The sequence below is a fragment of the Sus scrofa genome, chromosome 13 (assembly GCF_054392235.1).
Source record: "Sus scrofa isolate SSC_HxYL_T2T_F1_AM1 chromosome 13, Sscrofa_HxYL_maternal_Yorkshire_Landrace_v2.0, whole genome shotgun sequence".
In the NCBI taxonomy this organism is placed as follows: Eukaryota; Metazoa; Chordata; class Mammalia; order Artiodactyla; family Suidae; genus Sus; species Sus scrofa.
The window spans coordinates 139715215-139731741 of NC_139395.1; the positions used below are offsets into that span (position 1 = coordinate 139715215).

At 45.5% G+C, this 16527-nt stretch overlaps 1 protein-coding gene across 7 annotated transcripts in view; it reads right to left on the reverse strand.

The window, feature by feature from the left end:
- LOC146397660 (mannan-binding lectin serine protease 1-like) overlaps positions 1–16198 on the reverse strand; it is a 64882-nt gene extending 48684 nt beyond the window's left edge. The window contains exons 1-8 of one of the 7 annotated variants that reach the window (XR_014824504.1): positions 14384–16198; positions 13728–13835; positions 13265–13402; positions 9458–9571; positions 8409–8594; positions 6359–6426; positions 3429–3528; positions 2762–2987 (exon numbers count right to left, since the gene is read on the reverse strand). Coding sequence is in view for 2 of the 7 variants with exons in the window: in XM_084990677.1 (XP_084846803.1) it covers positions 2797–2987; positions 3429–3528; positions 6359–6426; positions 8409–8594; positions 9458–9571; positions 13265–13313 (708 nt within the window). In the remaining 5 variants the exon portion in view is untranslated. Of the gene's footprint in view, positions 1–2214; positions 2988–3428; positions 3529–6358; positions 6427–8408; positions 8595–9457; positions 9572–13264; positions 13403–13727 lie in introns of those variants that run through there. The other 6 variants (XM_084990677.1, XR_014824506.1, XR_014824505.1 and 3 more) reach the window with 6 other exon arrangements.
- Between the last annotated feature and the right edge of the window lie 329 nt (positions 16199–16527).

Genomic DNA, 16527 nt, shown 5'->3' on the forward strand with positions numbered 1-16527 from the left:
CAGGATACAAAATCAATACACAGAAATCAATGGCATTTCTATACACTAACAATGAAAGAGCAGAAAGAGAAATTAGGGAAGCAATCCCATTTACCATCACATCCAAAAGAATAAAATACCTAGGAGTAAACCTACCTAAAGAGACAAAAGACCTGTACTCTGAGAACTACAAGCCATTGATGAAAGAAATCAAAGATGACACAAACAGATGGAAAGACATACCATTCTATTGGATTAGAAGAATCAATATTATCAAAATGACTATACTACCCAAGGCAATCTACACATTCAATGCAATCCCTATCAAATTACCAAGGACATTTTTCACAGAACTTGAACAAAATATTTTAATATTTGTTTGGAAGTACAAAAGACCCAGAATAGCCAAAGACATCCTGAAAAAGAAAAATGGAGCTGGAGGAATCAGGCTCCCTGACTTCAGACTATACTACAAAGCTACAGTCATCAAAACTACATAGTACTAGCATAAAGACAGAAATATAGATCAGTGGAACATGATAGAAATCCCAGAATTAAACCCACACACATACAGCCAACTAATCTATGACAAAGGAGGCAAGAATATACAAAGGAGAAAAGATAGCCTGTTCAATAAATGGTGCTGGGAAAACTGGACAGCCACATGGAAAAGAATGAAATTAGAACACTCCCTAACACCATACACAAAAATAAACTCCAAATGGATTAAAGACCTCGATATAAGACCAGACACTATAAAACTCCTAGAGGAAAGCATAGGCCAAACACTCTCTGACGTAAATGACAGCAACATCTCAGATCCACCTCTTAGAATAAAGACAGTCAAAACAAAAATAAGCAAATGGGACTTCATTAAACGTAAAAATTTGTGCACAGCAAAGGAACCCCTAGACAAAAAAAAAGAAAACCCACAGAATGGGAGGAAATATTTGCAAATGAATCGACGGACAAGGGATTAATTTCCAAAATTTATAAACACCTCCCACAGCTCAATATCAAAGAAACTAACAACCCATCAAAAAATGGGCAGAAGATCTGAACAGACAATTCTCCAAAGAAGACACACAGATGGCAAAAAAAAAAAAAACACATGAAAAGATAGTCAACATCACTCAATATTAGAGAGATGCAAATCAAAACCACTCTGAGGTACCACCTTACACTAGCCAGAATGGCCATCATCCAAAAGTCTACAAACAATAAGTGCTGGAGAGGGTGTGGAGAAAAAGCAACACTAGTACACTGTTGGTGGGATTGTAAATTGGTGCAACCTCTGTGGAAAGCAGTATGGAGATTCCTCAGAAAACTAAACATAGAACTACCGTTTGATCCAGCAATCCCACTCCTGGGCATCTATCCAGAGAAAACCACGACTCGCAAAGACACATGTACTGCAATGTTCATTGCAGCACTATTTACAATAGCCAAGACATGGAAACAACTTAAATGTCCATCAACAGAGGAGTGGATCAAGAAGAGGTGGTACATATACACAATGGAATATTACTCAGCCATTAAAAAGAATGAAATACCAGCATTTTTAGCAACATGGATGGACCTAGAAACTATCATGCTAAGTGAAGTCACCCATACAATGAGACACCAACATCCAATGCTTTCACTGACATGTGGAATCTGAAAAAAGGACAGACGGAACTTCTTTGCAGAACAGATGCTGACTCACAGACATTGAAAAACTTATGGTCTCTGGAGGAGACAGTTTGGGGGGTGGGGGGATGTGCCTGGGCTGTGGGATGGAAATCCTGTGAAATCAGATTGTTATAATCATTGTACAACTACAGATGTGATAAATTCATTTGAGTAATAAAAAATTTAAAAAAAGAGAAAATCCATATTAAAAATAAAAAAATAAAATAATAAAATAATAATAATAATACAAAAAGCTGTATTGAACCTCATGAAGTTTTTGCCTTTCGATTACTTTGGCCTTAAGTCATCTCATCAGGGAGAAATGACTTTGTTTGATCTTAGATTATCAGGGCTGGGAGGTTCCTTTGAAATGAGGGGAAGAGCTTTGTGCAGAGTCACAGGAAGCTGGGGGCAGAGTTGGTTTAGAACTTGGTGTCTGACATCCTAATTCAATATTCCAAGTCTCCCTACTCCCTGCCCCTGCTTCCTTCAGGCATTCTCATAGTTTGGGGTCTAGCTTCTGGTCATAAGTGCATCACTATGTGACATGCCACAAACTAAGAATTTTGTCTTTTTTACTTTTTAATGCAGGGTGGGGATTGGAATTGGGGAAAGCCTGGTAGCAAAGAAGTATAGAGCATTTGGGGTCAGATTAGGGAGATGGCCAAGGTTGAGGGGAAGGGTGCACAGTGATCAGCCCTAAGGCCCAGCCAGGATTTGTAAGAGAATGTAATGGGTCTGGTAGACACACTGGCCTTCTGCTAAGTCACATTTATTGAGCACTTAGTTTTTGACTGCACTGTGCTAAGTGCTATGTATATATTAATTAATTTGATCCCCATCAGACTTTTATGAGGTAGGTAAGGTATGCCATTTCTATAATATAGATGAAGAATCTCGGGCTCAAAGCGGTGAAGTCACCTGTCCAGCATTGCAAAGCTAGTAAGTGATCTAACCTGGATTCTGACCACTCTGCTATTCTGCCTCTTTAAAGAGAGTGAGAAGGGGACTGTGATACCTGCTTTACTGGCCAGTAATAGACAGGCTGCATGAGGTGGGTGAGTGGGAGGGGCCTCTTGCATCAGATAATTAGCCTCTGCTGCTGACTGACCATGCACAGGTGAGGCGAGTGGTGAGGAGCTGAATTCAGTTCCTCATCCCAGTGACCCTCTGGATCCAGTCCTTGTTGTAGAAGATGTAGGAATACACTCCATAGCGGTCCTTCTTTCCACAGTCCACGCCCCAGGACACTGTGCCCACCAGGTACCACTGGCCACTCTCTCTATCCAGGGTCACCATGGGACCTCCAGAGTCACCTGCACAGGCATCCTTCCCCCCTAGAGGAAGAAGTGATGCAGGTTAAAGTGTCTCCTTCCCTAGCCCCAAATCCAGAGGCACTGCCTTCTCCCCACAACTGACTTGCACTTCAGAGGATTGGGCACCAGGAGGCGCAGCACACCACTGGACTCAAACCTGGGCTCTGAGTGGTTGTCAGAGCTGAGATTTTAGAAAGAATAGGTTCAAGACTCATTTCATATGAGGAAAGTTGGGCTGGGAGAAGGGAATTATGGAAATTCATTACTTAGCACTCCTCTCTCTAATGTAGCTCCTTCAGTGGAATCCTTCTCCTTATGACCTTCCTCCCCCTCCTCTGCTTCGCTCCTCCCCTTCCTCCTCTGCTCAGACCACCAGCTCTGAGCTCCCCAGCCCTTACACTGCTGGGATCTGCCCGCTCCCTGGCTGCTGGTGCCCTGGTGTGTGCCGTCCTCTTCACTTACCTTCCTTTTCCCCAGCACAGATCATATCTCGGGTCACTTTCTTCTTCAATGGGGCATAGGCCTCCTGGCAGATGCGGTGATCAACAATTGGGATTTCGATCTGGAACACAAGACCATTGTTAGTTCCACTCCTGGATGTGCAGCTCTGTCTGACTCCCCTAGAGCTGACTCCTCTCCATCCTCTTCCTGGATGAGCCTGAGTGTGCTTTAGACCTGGCCTCAGAAACTGTCCTATGGTACAGGTGAAGGAACATTAAAAGGAGAATCAGGAGATTCATGTTCTGGGACAGCCTTAGTCATGAACTTGCTGTGTGACCCTGTGCATGTCATTTGCCCTCTCTGGGCCTCAGTTTTCTCATCTGTAAAATAGAGATAATGATACTTGCTTATTAGCACATGCATTATTTCAAAGATAGCAGAATATATAAAACCTATGGGCAGTCTTCTTTTCCTCACCCCTACTATTACTGGTGGTAGGATTTAGGGCATGTGGCTTAATCACTGTTTTTTCAGACCTCTGAGACTCTATCTTCTGACTGGAAAAATGAGAGTCACAGTATTTGGCATACTAATCACATGGGGTTATTGTGCAAAAAGGAGATGAAGGAGCAGATGCTCTGTAAACTACAAACACTGCATTAATAGCAGGTGGTATAGGGGTTAGCATGGGCCACCTGGCAGCAAGCATCACTTACGTTCTCCCCTACTACAGCGTGCACCTCCAGATACTTGGTCTGTATGTGGTCCATTTCTGTCTTAACATAGCTTGGGAAATAGTCAGTACTCAGGAAATATTATTTTGAATTGAGGTAATACACTGATACATAAAGGGAAGGTATTTTGATTATTAGTGTCCTTGATTCAGCCTGGGAGTAAATGTTGGAGTACATGTCCAGAGTAAAAAGAGGAAACATTTGAGTCTTATTCAGCCAAACCAAGAACTGAGTGGGTCACATCCTTCGAAAGCACAATTACTGTTGGCTCTTGCTGGGAGGGCACCAGGGGCATTCAATCCCTTTGGGGCTGTGGCCTTCCCAAAGAAGTGGATAGAGGAAGTCAGGCAGGGGGGACATGAGCACATGTCCTCAGCAAGCTGTGGAGTGCCCAACTAATATCTATCCATTGCTTATGCATCATTTAAGTGCCAATTTCTGGGAAGCTCTTCTTCTTTTTTTTTTTTTTTTTTAGATTATAATGATTTTTATTGTTTTCCATTATAGCTGATTTACAGTGTTCTGTCAATTTCCTGCTGCACAGCAAGGTGACCCAGTCACACATACATATATATATTCTTTTTTCTCACATTATCATGCTCTATCACAAATGATCAGACACAGTTCCCAGTGCTATACAACAGGATCCCATTGCTTACCCACTCCAAAGGCTATAGTTTGCATCTATTAACCCCAAATTCCCAGTCCTTCCTACTCCCTTCCCTCCCTCTTGGCAACCACAAGTCTGTTATCCATGTCCACGATTTTCTTTTTTGTGGAAAGGTTCATTTGTGCTATATATTAGGTTCAAGATATAAGTGAAATCATACGGCATTTGTCTTTTTCTTTCTGACTTACTTCACTTAGTATGAGAGTCTCTAGTTCCATTCATGTTGCTGCAGATGGCATTATTTTGTTCTTTTTTTATGGCTGAGTAGTATTAGAATTTCCTTCCTGGGAGTTCCCGTCGTGGCGCAGTGGTTAACGAATCCGACTAGGAACAATGAGGTTGCGGGTTCGATCCCTGCCCTTGCTCAGTGGGTTAACGATCCGGCGTTGCCGTGAGCTGTGGCGTAGGTCGCAGACGCGGCTCGGATCCTGCGTTGCTGTGGCTCTGGTGTAGGCTGGCGGCTACAGCTCCGATTAGACCCCTAGCCTGGGAACCTCCCATATGCCGCAGGAGCGGCCCAAGAAATGGCAAAAAGACAAAAAACAAAAAAAAAGAATTTCCTTCTTTTTATGGTTGAATAGTATTCCATTGCATATGCCTTCTTAACACCTGAGGCAGGGTCAGAGCCTTGTTGTATATTTCGGAGTATCCTGTACCCCTTCCTCATTCCACTGATTACACTAACTTCTTTCTGTCTATCCCACTTGACTGTAAGCCAAAGGAGGCCGAGGGCCAGATCTCTGTCCTCTTAACACCTACACCCGCCTCCAACATATCTAGTAGTTAAAAAAATGTCTAGTACATGGGAAGCACAAAATAAACACTTGAGAGTTAATGATTGAAGGGATGAATTGTTGCTGCAAATCCAAAATTTCAAGGTACATTAAAAGAATGAATGCCGAGGAGTTTAGAAACTAGCTGTGGCATCACAGACCTGGTAAAGTCCAGGCCAAGCAGCTCTTGGAGGACATCTAGTGTTGCCCCTGACTTCACATCTTGAGATACTGCACTGTGGCCTAGAGAGGCAAGGTGACTTATTTAAGATCACCCAGCAGATTCCCAGAAGCCAAAACTTGGAATCATGGCTCCTTACTCCCGGTTTACTGTTCTTTTCTGAAGTGACAAGAATGTCAACTTCCAAATGCAATAGTCAAGTTCATTGCTGCAAGGACTGCAGCTTTTAAAGCCCCTTCCTTGACCCATTCTCGGTTACTCTGTTATATAAGTCTTCATGGAGTGTAGGTGGATCACTTTTTGGGGTGTAAGCCTGCTGTTTTCTGGAAGAACTTCCATAAATTGAGCCTTTAATGAGCTACAGAAACACTGAACAATGTTTACAGACTAGAGCCCTATGACGTGTAGAACAAAGAGATCAAGCTTGTTGGGATTTAAAGTCTCATTTAACTTTGAAGCTGAGTCAGGGCTCCTGGTATGACTTTCACCCGCCCTCTGCCCAAGCCTCCAAACCCCTGAGGGGCACTATGGTTCAGGAAAGTCTAATGCAGGGTAGAGGTGTCAGTCTCTGAAGGGTATAAATTGAACTTCACCTCCATCAGGGTCTCTGGGAACCTTTGCAAGAACTGCTTCCCCCAGCCACTGACGATGACCATGGCTCCTAGAGGAGAGAAGACACAGTGAGAGCAGAGAGGTTGTCTATGGGGTTTTCAAAGGGTCGCATCTTGCAGCCCCATCATCCTGTGGGGGAAGGGCTGGGTTTGACCTCTCAGAGAGCAGCAGCATTCTGGGAAGGAAAACACTGGGTTGTAGGTTATCTGCAACAGGGGTTTGGGCATTTGTTTCTATAACATTAGCTGGTTTATTTGTTTACTTGTCTATTCTCTCCCACTCCCAACTAGCTTAGAACCTACGCTCCATGACAGTAGTAGTCTCATCTATCTTAATGAGTGATATATCCCCCATGCCTACAGTAGTGCTGATACATAGTAACTGCTCAATTAGCTGTGAATAAATACAAAGTCCAGCCTAGCCCCATAATATGCTATGCTGCCTCTGCTTCTGAGCCTTAGTTTCCCCATCCATAAAATGAAGAGAAAAGACTTGGTAAAACCCCTCCCAACTCTGATATTCTAGAAGTCCATGAAGCTGGCAAATCTCAAGGTGATGAGGAAGTGGGTTGATCACTGATAGGCACTTATTCTTCCTTTGAAAAAGAGACTAGATACTGAAAACAGCACTGGGCTTTAAACTGGCCATATGGAGGTTCCCAGCCTAGGGGTCCAATCAGAGCTGTAGCCGCTGGCCCACCCCGCAGCCATGTGGGATCTGAGCCATGTCTTCGACCTATACCACAGCTCATGGCAATGCCAGATCCTTAACCTACTGAGAAAGGCCAGGGATCAAACTAGCATCCTCATGCATACTAGTTGGGTTCATTAATGACTAAGCCATAATGAGAAATTTAAGATCTACTTCTCATATGCTGAATCCTGGGTAAGTCACTTCACCTTGCTGAGCCTCAGCTTTATCCTCTGGAAAATGGGACTAGAATACCAACTCACAAGGGTTTTATAAGTAGCACATAAATTAATTGATTTAAGTTAAGTGGTACATGGTAGGTGTATGCCAGTTGATGGATCAGAACCATACCTGTGCCTTTCCTGTCGGCTGACTTCCCCTGAATACGTCTCAGATTCCATTAAGTCACTTTTAATATAACATCTTTGAATGAAAGGAGGTTAGCTGTGACATGGCACCACTGAATTTAGAACAGGATGAAATGAAATCCAACTGCACTGGGTTGTATTCTTATTCTTTGTTGAATATATTTGATTATCATTTCATTTAAACATCACAACCATCTATGGGGTATTATTCTCAGTGTAGAGGGAAGGGGCTTGAGCTTCAGCAACTTTCTCAAGTTGGCCTGCTAGGAAATGGCAGCATGGGATTTGAGACTTCTGGTTATTAATCTCCTGGCCCTCAGCTGCAAAAATATTCCTCTATACTCTATTTTGTGATGCTGCGGGTGAGAGTCTGAAATGGCAGATCTGCTTTGTGGGGGGCATTCCTGAAAATAAAGGGCACTTCCAGGAAGCTTGGCGTTACCATTGGCATCACCCTACCAATGGTTCCTCACCCCAGCAGTGGTGGTTGGTTCCCGCTATTCTCCCTAGCACCACCAGCACAAGGCCTCTTCTGCAGAGTCCGAGTTCCTGCTTTCCAGGGCCCCTGTCCAAGCTTATTGGCTTTATAACCCCAACTTCTTCCTTTTGTTCCTCCAGCTCCAGGAGTGGTGGTTTCTTCCTGCAAGTGCTATCTCTATTATCTCAGCATTTCCCTCTACTTCTCCAGTCCTCCAATACCCTACATTAGATTGTCTCTGTTATAATAACTATTTTGGTTTCTGTGTTCCTGTCTGGATCCTGATGGATATAGTGCTTGTGGTACTGATCAAGCCTACCTGTGCCACCTTGGAACCAGTTCTGACTTAGCTGTTTTAGAGGAGGCAGCTGAGGAATCATGAAGACACCATCAGCTGGCTCAATTGGCACCAGAGCCTAATCAATGCTGGAGAAGAGGTCCCTGTGGAGGCACCAGGTGCTCTGCAGAGGTGGGATCATGGGTGGGGAAGGGTACCTTGCTGTGGTGGCCCCTGGGGCAGACAGATGGGCATCACGAAGTCATTCAGCACCGGGCTCTCTGACAGCTCCACCAGAGCCACATCATTCTCGAACGTGGTGGGATTATACTGGGGATGGAGGAAGATCTGTTTGGCAGTGAAGCTCTGTTCATTCTCATCTGAACGGCGCCTCCAGTGCTTGCCTAGGCAAGGAGAAGGCATGAGAGGCATGAGGGCAATGGAAGCATGGAGGGCAAGAACATACCTTGTTCCCTGTCAGCCCCGTCCCATCCAGCCCATGTTTCTAGCCTTAACCCCTTTCCTGCCCTTCATTTACCCTTTCCAAGCAATCCCACCCTACCTGCCCTTCCCCACATATTCTCATGGTCTCCAACCTCTGTCTGTCTTCATGATTTTATCCCATTGCCTTATAATACTCATCTCAATGCCCACTGCCACATGGTTCAAACTATATAAATACCCTTTCTTGTCTAGGTCATGTGTTGTCTCCTCCATGAAAACTCTCAGATTCATGAGTTAGATCCTTTAGTTAGAAGAACTCCCATGGCACTTTACTCGTTCCTCTAATAGAACTCACTGCTTCTTCCTTTATATTAGAGGTATCTGTGCCCATGTTTTATTCCTTTATTAGACTCTAAGTCCTTGTGTGCAGAAACTCGGGCCTCTAGATCCTGGCATAGTGTCAGGATGTAAATATATGCTGAAGTAAACTGAGTCAGCTGGTGGTCTTGATTGTACAAAGGAGAGAGGAAGCTTGGATTGTTTGTGTCTGATCCACTTGAAACCAAAGATTCATAGAAGCCTGAGGCCTCTTTGGAGATTATCCAGATGGGGTGCTTTATTATAAAAACTGAGGCCTCATGTGCAGTGACTCGCTCATCGTCCTACCACCTGAGAATCACAGTCTTGGGCTTAGAAGCAAGTCCCTGGACTCCAGTCCCGGCTCATCCTTCATCTCAGGCAACTGCTCTGATGCTTGGGTCAGTAGTCACCCCCCTCCCCAGAATCACAGCTGGCTTCAGGAATCAGCTTGCCCTTCACTCACCCATGATGATTCTGAAGACAGAGGGGCTGAGCAAGTCCAAAACATGTACAGTCGGGTCCTCTGAACCCAGTGACTGGTGGAGGCAGTGAGCTGCGGTCACAATCCATTTGGAGCCTGAGAATAGAATTATACACATCACTGTCTGGCTTGGCCTTGTCCTGCCTCCCACTGCCTTGAGCTGAGGGCCTTCGGACCACTCCTCTTCTTTGGCACCCCTCTCCCTTGCATTTCACATCTCCACATCAGAAACCCATATGATTCTCACCTGAAGATGAGGAGCTGAATCTGTGATTTCATCTGTCCTTTCCAACTCAGGTCAAAACTTAATGTTTTAAAGATAATTTTAGGGCTCCCTTAAACCCATGGGTTTGGTGAGCTCCAGACACCTCAGGGTGCCCACAAAATACTTTGTGCTCACTGGCTGCCCTCTAGGGCTTTGTTACTCAAGATGTGGTCCCTGGACCAGCATCAGCCTCACCTGGGTGCTTCTTGGAAATGCAGAATCTCAGGCCCCACCTGAGGTCTACTGAATCAGAATCTGCGATTGGTAGTAAACTCTGAGGATTTTAATAAGCTCTCCGAGTCATCTCTATGCATATTAAAGTTTGAAAAGCACTGTTCTACATGGTGCTTCTCAACTTTGGGTGCATATTTAGAATCATTTGTGGAATTAAAAACAAACACCCCCCCCCCAAACTAGGGCCTAAGCCTGAAGCTGACCATCTAAGCTATGAAAGTGAGACCCAGGTACAAATACACTTTAGAAGTTCCCCAGAGGAGTTCCCTTGTAGCATAGTGGGTTAAGGATCCAATGTTGTCACTGAAGTGGTTTGGGTCACTGCTATGGCACAGGTGTGACCCCTGGCCTGGAAACATCAACATGCCATAGACGCAGCCCCCCAAAATTATAAATAAATAAATAAGTTCCCCAGATTATTCTACATCACCAGGGATGAGAACCATTGTTCTGATCCAAACCTCTCATTTTATAGATATGGATTCTGAGGCCTGGAGGAGAGCTGGGATGTCTGGGCCACCCTGAAGGTTGGTGACAGGGCCAGGGCCAGGCCCTCGGTCTCCTGATGGTCAACTTAGCACATCTCCTTTATCTTGGTTTTTTCCCTTGATGGACAGGTTCTTGTCCTTTGCTTAATATAGGGTCAGGCTTGAGTTTATCCTTAAGGTGGAACAGAGGACAAACTCATAAATAGGGGAGCCCAGAGATATACTGGGGTGAGCCAAGCAAAAAGAAATGTACCAGCACTTTAGGACGGGTTGGGTATGAGGGTAGAGTTCACAGTTCAGAGCAGAGTTCCTTTCTGGAGCAGGTCCCAGTCTCCACTTGGCCTTCTCAGGAGCACCTCTGTGCTCTGGCTACTGCCTTCTGGATAGAGGTCTAAGCATGCCACCCTCTTTGCCCTGGCAACATATATTTTTTTTTTTTTTTTGGCTACACCCACAGGATATGCAAGTTCCAGACCAGGGATCAAATCAGAACTGCACCTGCCACCTATGACATGGCTGTGGCAAAGCTGGATCCTTAACCCATGCACCATGGATCAAACCAGCAATGCCACTGATCAGATTCAGGTCATTACCCCACTGTGCTATAGCAGGAACTCCCCCCCCCGCCATGGCATTTTTGATCTTTCTCCACAGCCAGGAGCTGTCGGCTAATTTTCCAGGTGGATAAAGTGTGACGAGATACCCAGATTAGGGAGCCTGCTTTAGAACAGAGCTCTTAGATTGAACTAGGATGTGCAATGGCGAGTCTAAGGACACAGCTTTTCCTCCCAGCTCTTCAAACACTGAGTCCCTGAGCCCTAGCCCCTCTGCTCAGGCTTCCAGGCAGGCACTAAATGGGCATGTCCCTCTGTTTCTCAGCTCCTTCTCTGCTTCTCCTGCCTTCTCCCACCCTTTCCTCCTTCTATAAAATTAACAACAGGAGGAGAGAGACTCTAGGAGAGGAGAGCTGTGGGAGGGCTAAGTGTGTGCGATCTTGTAGCTTGGCTGAAGTAGAGAAGTAGGAATACACATGCAATAGAAGCAGATGAGCCCTGAACATCATCACACTTAAACAATCAAGGCTTCAGAAAATGAATCTAACTCTTAAAACCGTGGGCACACAGTCCCTCTTTTTACTCCCATGCTAACAAAATCAGAAATGTCTTTGCCCCCTTTCCCTCTCCCTGTCTACTCCTCCCTTCTCTCTGCTTCTCTTCTGAAGCTTTCTTCTCTTCTGGGTTCTCTCTGCTTTTCTACCTTTCAGGATTCTCCCCCTCTCCCTCTTCCTCTCCCACTCCCCCAATTTTTCCTCCCCCACCCCCATCCCGGTCTCCCCCCATCTTATGCCCTATTCTCATCCTCTTGTTTGGTTTCTAGTTGGATTCCTTTCAGCTGTAGCATGACGGGAACTCCTACTTGTTTCCTTTTATTTTCTGCTTAATCTCTCTCCACTTCCCTCTAATTTTCTAGGTCTCTCTTTTGATTTCTATGTATCTTTGTCTTTCTAACCCCTTTGTCCCTTGACCCCTTCTCACTCTCAGCACCCCCCCCACCCCCGCTGCCTGCTCCCTGCTGTTCCCCCGCCCAACATTTGCTCACTCTCTGTGCACTTGAGGAAGCTCCATAAAGTGAGACTGCTCATCTTTGTCTTGGTGGAGATTCAAGGATCAATCCCCCATTCGGGTTACCATGTCATGCATCCTGGGATGTCCGGACTGCAACCCTTGCCCGGCCCAGTGACTGCCCTCGGGGAGTCTCCTGGGGACATGTCCTCACTGAGTATACCCCAGAGGAAGGTGGGTCAGGGCCAGGCAGGGCGGGTAGCCCCAGAGCTGCCCAGGTGGAGGTGGACACATCCATGCCTGCTTAGTCTTTGATGGGGTCAGCAGACTCTAGATTGCTATTAATTTTTATTATGATGTCAGAGCTGGGCTGGACCTTAGATCACCTGGACCAAACTGTGGCAGCCATTTCTTTCTTGCCTTCACTCCCACTTTCAACCACATTCAGTCCATTACAAAATTCTGACAGTCCTATTTTACCAATAGATTTGAATCTGCCTCATTTCTATTCCCCATCCCCATTCTCATTCTGAGGCTAATGACTTCCCTCCCCACTGTTGCAATAGCCACCTCACTGGACTCTTGGCTTCCAGATTCACCCTTCTTTCAATCCAGGCTCTCAGGAGAGAACTTTCCAGAACATGTTTATAAACTTGCAGGTGGAGTTCCCTTGTGGCTCAATGGGTTAAGGATCCAGTGTTGTCACTGCTGTGGCTCAGGTTGCTGCTGTGGCACGGGTTCGATCCCTGGCCCAGGAACTTCAACATGTTGCAGGCACGGTCAAAAAGAAAACAAAAACCCAAAAACCTGCAGCAGCATTCAGGATAAAATCTAAATTCCCAAGCATGACATTCAAGGCCTTTGTAAATCTCCCTTCTCTGACTCCTCCAGAGTGGGTTTTCTGTTTCTCGCTGGTCCCATAGCACAGCCTGGCACAGCCTGACTTTGAGCTGCGTAAGTGTTGCAACCCATGTTTAAAGGTCTGACTTCCTGACCCTCCTCAGTGCCAGAGACTGACCAGCGCTCAGGAGGTGGTGACTGAAGGAATGCCAGAACAGAACACATGCCTCCTGGCTCCAGCTAAGGGCTCTTTCTACCACCTTGTACTTCTGGATCTTGCTACCAGTGCCAAAGATTCCCAGTGAAGACATATTGTCAGTCTCCAGGAAGAGGGTCAGGTCCCTTTCCTTCCACCCTACACTCTAATCCTGGCCTCCCGCCCATTCCACCTTCTCCTTACCTAGAAGGGATCCTCCACAGAAGGGCTGCCCATTCGGATGTGACAGCATGGCAATCCAGGGGGTGGTGCCCTTCTGGGCCGGGTGTCCATTGAAGATCCTGGCCAACAGATTCCTGGAGAACCTGGGGGTCCCACACACTGCAGCCAAGGGAGGGAAAGTCAGATCATACTCTGGGCTCCATCTTACCCTTTGCCAGAACTACTAGCTCATCACCCTCTGTTAGGAGCATCTGCTATTTTTGATCTCCCAGCATCCATTGCCTCTTTCAGTAACAGCCACCTAATTTTTCTCTGAGGTCCACTCTTCCCTTATCCCTTGTCCATATTAGCCTGAATTCCAATGATCTTACCTCTGGTTCTAGGAATGTGACCTGGACCTGACTAATGAAAGCCTTTTAAACTCTGGTCACAGTGATTGCTCAGGAATGAGAATATAACCTTGGTCAGGTCAATGAAAACCTGCCTTGGGAATTTTGCTTGAAGATCCTTCTCTGCTGGGGTTGCTAGCTGCTGACTGTAAGCACAGATCTGCCAGTGATCACTTTATGGAAAATTTGCTAAGAAAGAGGCACTAACAGGAAAAAAAAAAAAAAGTGGAGATAGAGGATAAATGAAGCAAGATAGAGATTATCATCTCAATATTTGTGCCCCTTGATCTAACCATACCTGGTATGAACTTTTTCAACTATGTGAGCTTATAATTATTTCTCTCTTTTTTATTCTTTTTTTCCTCCTGTAATCTGTTTATGTTTGATTTCGGTCAGATAAATGGAAGGGTCCTGAAATAAACAATTTTCATTCTATCCACAGGGATCTCTTCTCCCTGGAGAAGCCCTTCCTTGGGCCTGGGGGTGGAGGGGTTGAAGATCCTCACAAGTGTCTGCCTGCTCTATATTTTGTTTCTACTGACTTAGATTCACAGACACAGACACCTTGGAACTTACAGCTGGATAGCTCTTGGAGACCATCCAGTCTCTCCCTCTCATAATGAAGCTAAAGAAACAGGCCTAGAGGAGAGAATTGACTAACTCTAGGCCTCCTGACTTCCATCTCAGGACTTTTCCCCACTCTGGTCAGCACAACTAACTCTTCGCTACATGATTCCCATATCACTCATACCTCAAGTCCCTGGATCCAAGCAATCATCTGCCTTCTTTGTGGCTGTCACCATGCTGCTGAGTAGGGCTGAGGGAAACCATAGATGACTGGGCTGCCACCTTGCCTGGATCTGCAGCACCTCCCAGCAATCTCATCCCAATGCCTTCAGCCAGCTGCTCAAGTCAATATCCTGTCCCATTCCCAGCAGGTACTCAGAGTCCACTGAGTGGGAACTCCCCAACCATTTCTCCTCTCCATCTGCCCCCTGTGTAAACTTTCTTCTCTTTAGAACTAACCCTGGGCCCTGGGTCTTTTTACTTCCAAATCTGGGGTACCTGGCTTTGAGGATTTGCACCCCTCTCCTCTATCCTGCATATCTCCTTTGTCTATGTCTCCAAACATGGTCAAGTCTTCTCTTCCTAAAAATCAGATTTCCACTTTCCCTGCTTCTCATTCATTCCACAGTCTCTCCTCTCCTCTCTCCCAAAGAGGAGTTGACAGTGTTCACACTTTTTCCTGTCCTTTGGAGGTGAACTCAAAAGAAGAAAGTGCCATGCTCTGTAAAAACTTGGAAATAAAGTGAACATTTGGATATTTAATCGATCCATAATCATAGATGGAGATACAATGGTTCTGAGCCCTTAACTGGAACTTCAAAGGTGATATTTACTTATTATTTAATGGTGAAATTTAATCTCATATATTCTTCATCACTAGGAATACTCCTTGCCTCTGGCTGCCCGCTATTAAAGCTGGCGCACTCATTGTTTTAGGTGAGATTAGAAATAGCCTTGACTTGTTGAAAAAGCAAAGCAAATGCCAAAGCCTGAAAATACACTTATTTGAAGAGTCAGACTCTGAGGTCAGAGTAAAAGATTTGTAGGTTTCAAGGAAGCAAAACCTGGAGAACTGAGCATATGAGCCAAAGAGAAAGGAGAATGTAAGGGCTGTGTTTTGCCTCAGGAAAGAGCTAAAAACCCAGGAGAAGCCTGGAGAGAGAAAGAGAGAAAAGGAGGGAGGGGTGTGTGGGAGAGAGGGGTGGGAAGGGGGAACGAAGGAGGAGGAGGTGGAGGAGGAAGAGGTGGAGGATGACAAGGAGGACAAAGAAACGGGGAGGGAGGGTCAGGAACTTCAGATGCACACGAGCCTCCTCCCTGGATCCTCTCTCAGAGCTGACAGTAGAGGCTGGGTCCCTATGCCCAGGAAGGTCCAGCCTGGAGGAGTCCTCTGGCCTGTCCTGGGTCATCTGTCATCTGCACTCTTGATCACTTCATCCCTCTTGATACTTTCCCTGCTTGGCTTCTGTAACTCTTCTCTTCTCGTGTTCCTGATTTCTCTTTTTTGTCTCTTTCTTGGAGTTTCTCTTCTTCTCTCTATGCCTTTCCTGCTGATGTTTCCCTTGTTCAGTCCTGGGCCCTGTTTTCTTTTCTGCAGACTTCCAGTAGAGAGCGTCATCTCCTTCCACGCCATCAGACCACTTAGACCCTGATGAATTTCAGAGCAGTGTCTCTAATCTGCCCTCTCCTCTGAACTTCTTTTATGTCTCCAGCTGGATTGCTTCCTCATATACAGCAAACCAAGCTCTGGTCTCCACCCTTCACCACCGTCTCCCCTTTGTTATTCCAGATGCCTGTTAATGTCTGCAGGACCACATCCTTGTTGCCTTCCTTTTCTTCAACTCTTGTATTCAATCAGCCACTAAACTGGTTAAAAAAAAAAAAATCACCAGGAGAAGCAGAGAGTATGTGTCTTCTCCTCTCCGTGTCACAATGTGCTCTCCATGCAACCTCATGACACCTTGGTGTCTCCATATATCCCAACATAAAGTCCAAATACCTAGAGGAAAGTAAAAATCTGAAATGTATTGGAACACAAGACATGATAAACTTTGAAACTGGCTACACTTAAAGTGTAAGGCATAATGCAGGTTTCTTTTAGTCCCGATGGTATAAAAAAGCATGATAATTTCATTTCAAACCCCAAGCAAAGGCAAAACATGAGCAAGTCACATGGGGAGTCCTCACTAACAGTTTAGCCTGTGTCACTCCACATCTCTATATCCATAGTGTTCCTGATGCCTCAACATCAAGCCCTGCTTGTACTACTTAAATGTTATCAAACTCCCTTACCCACATCTACACTGTCATGCCCTAGGTCTGGTGGGT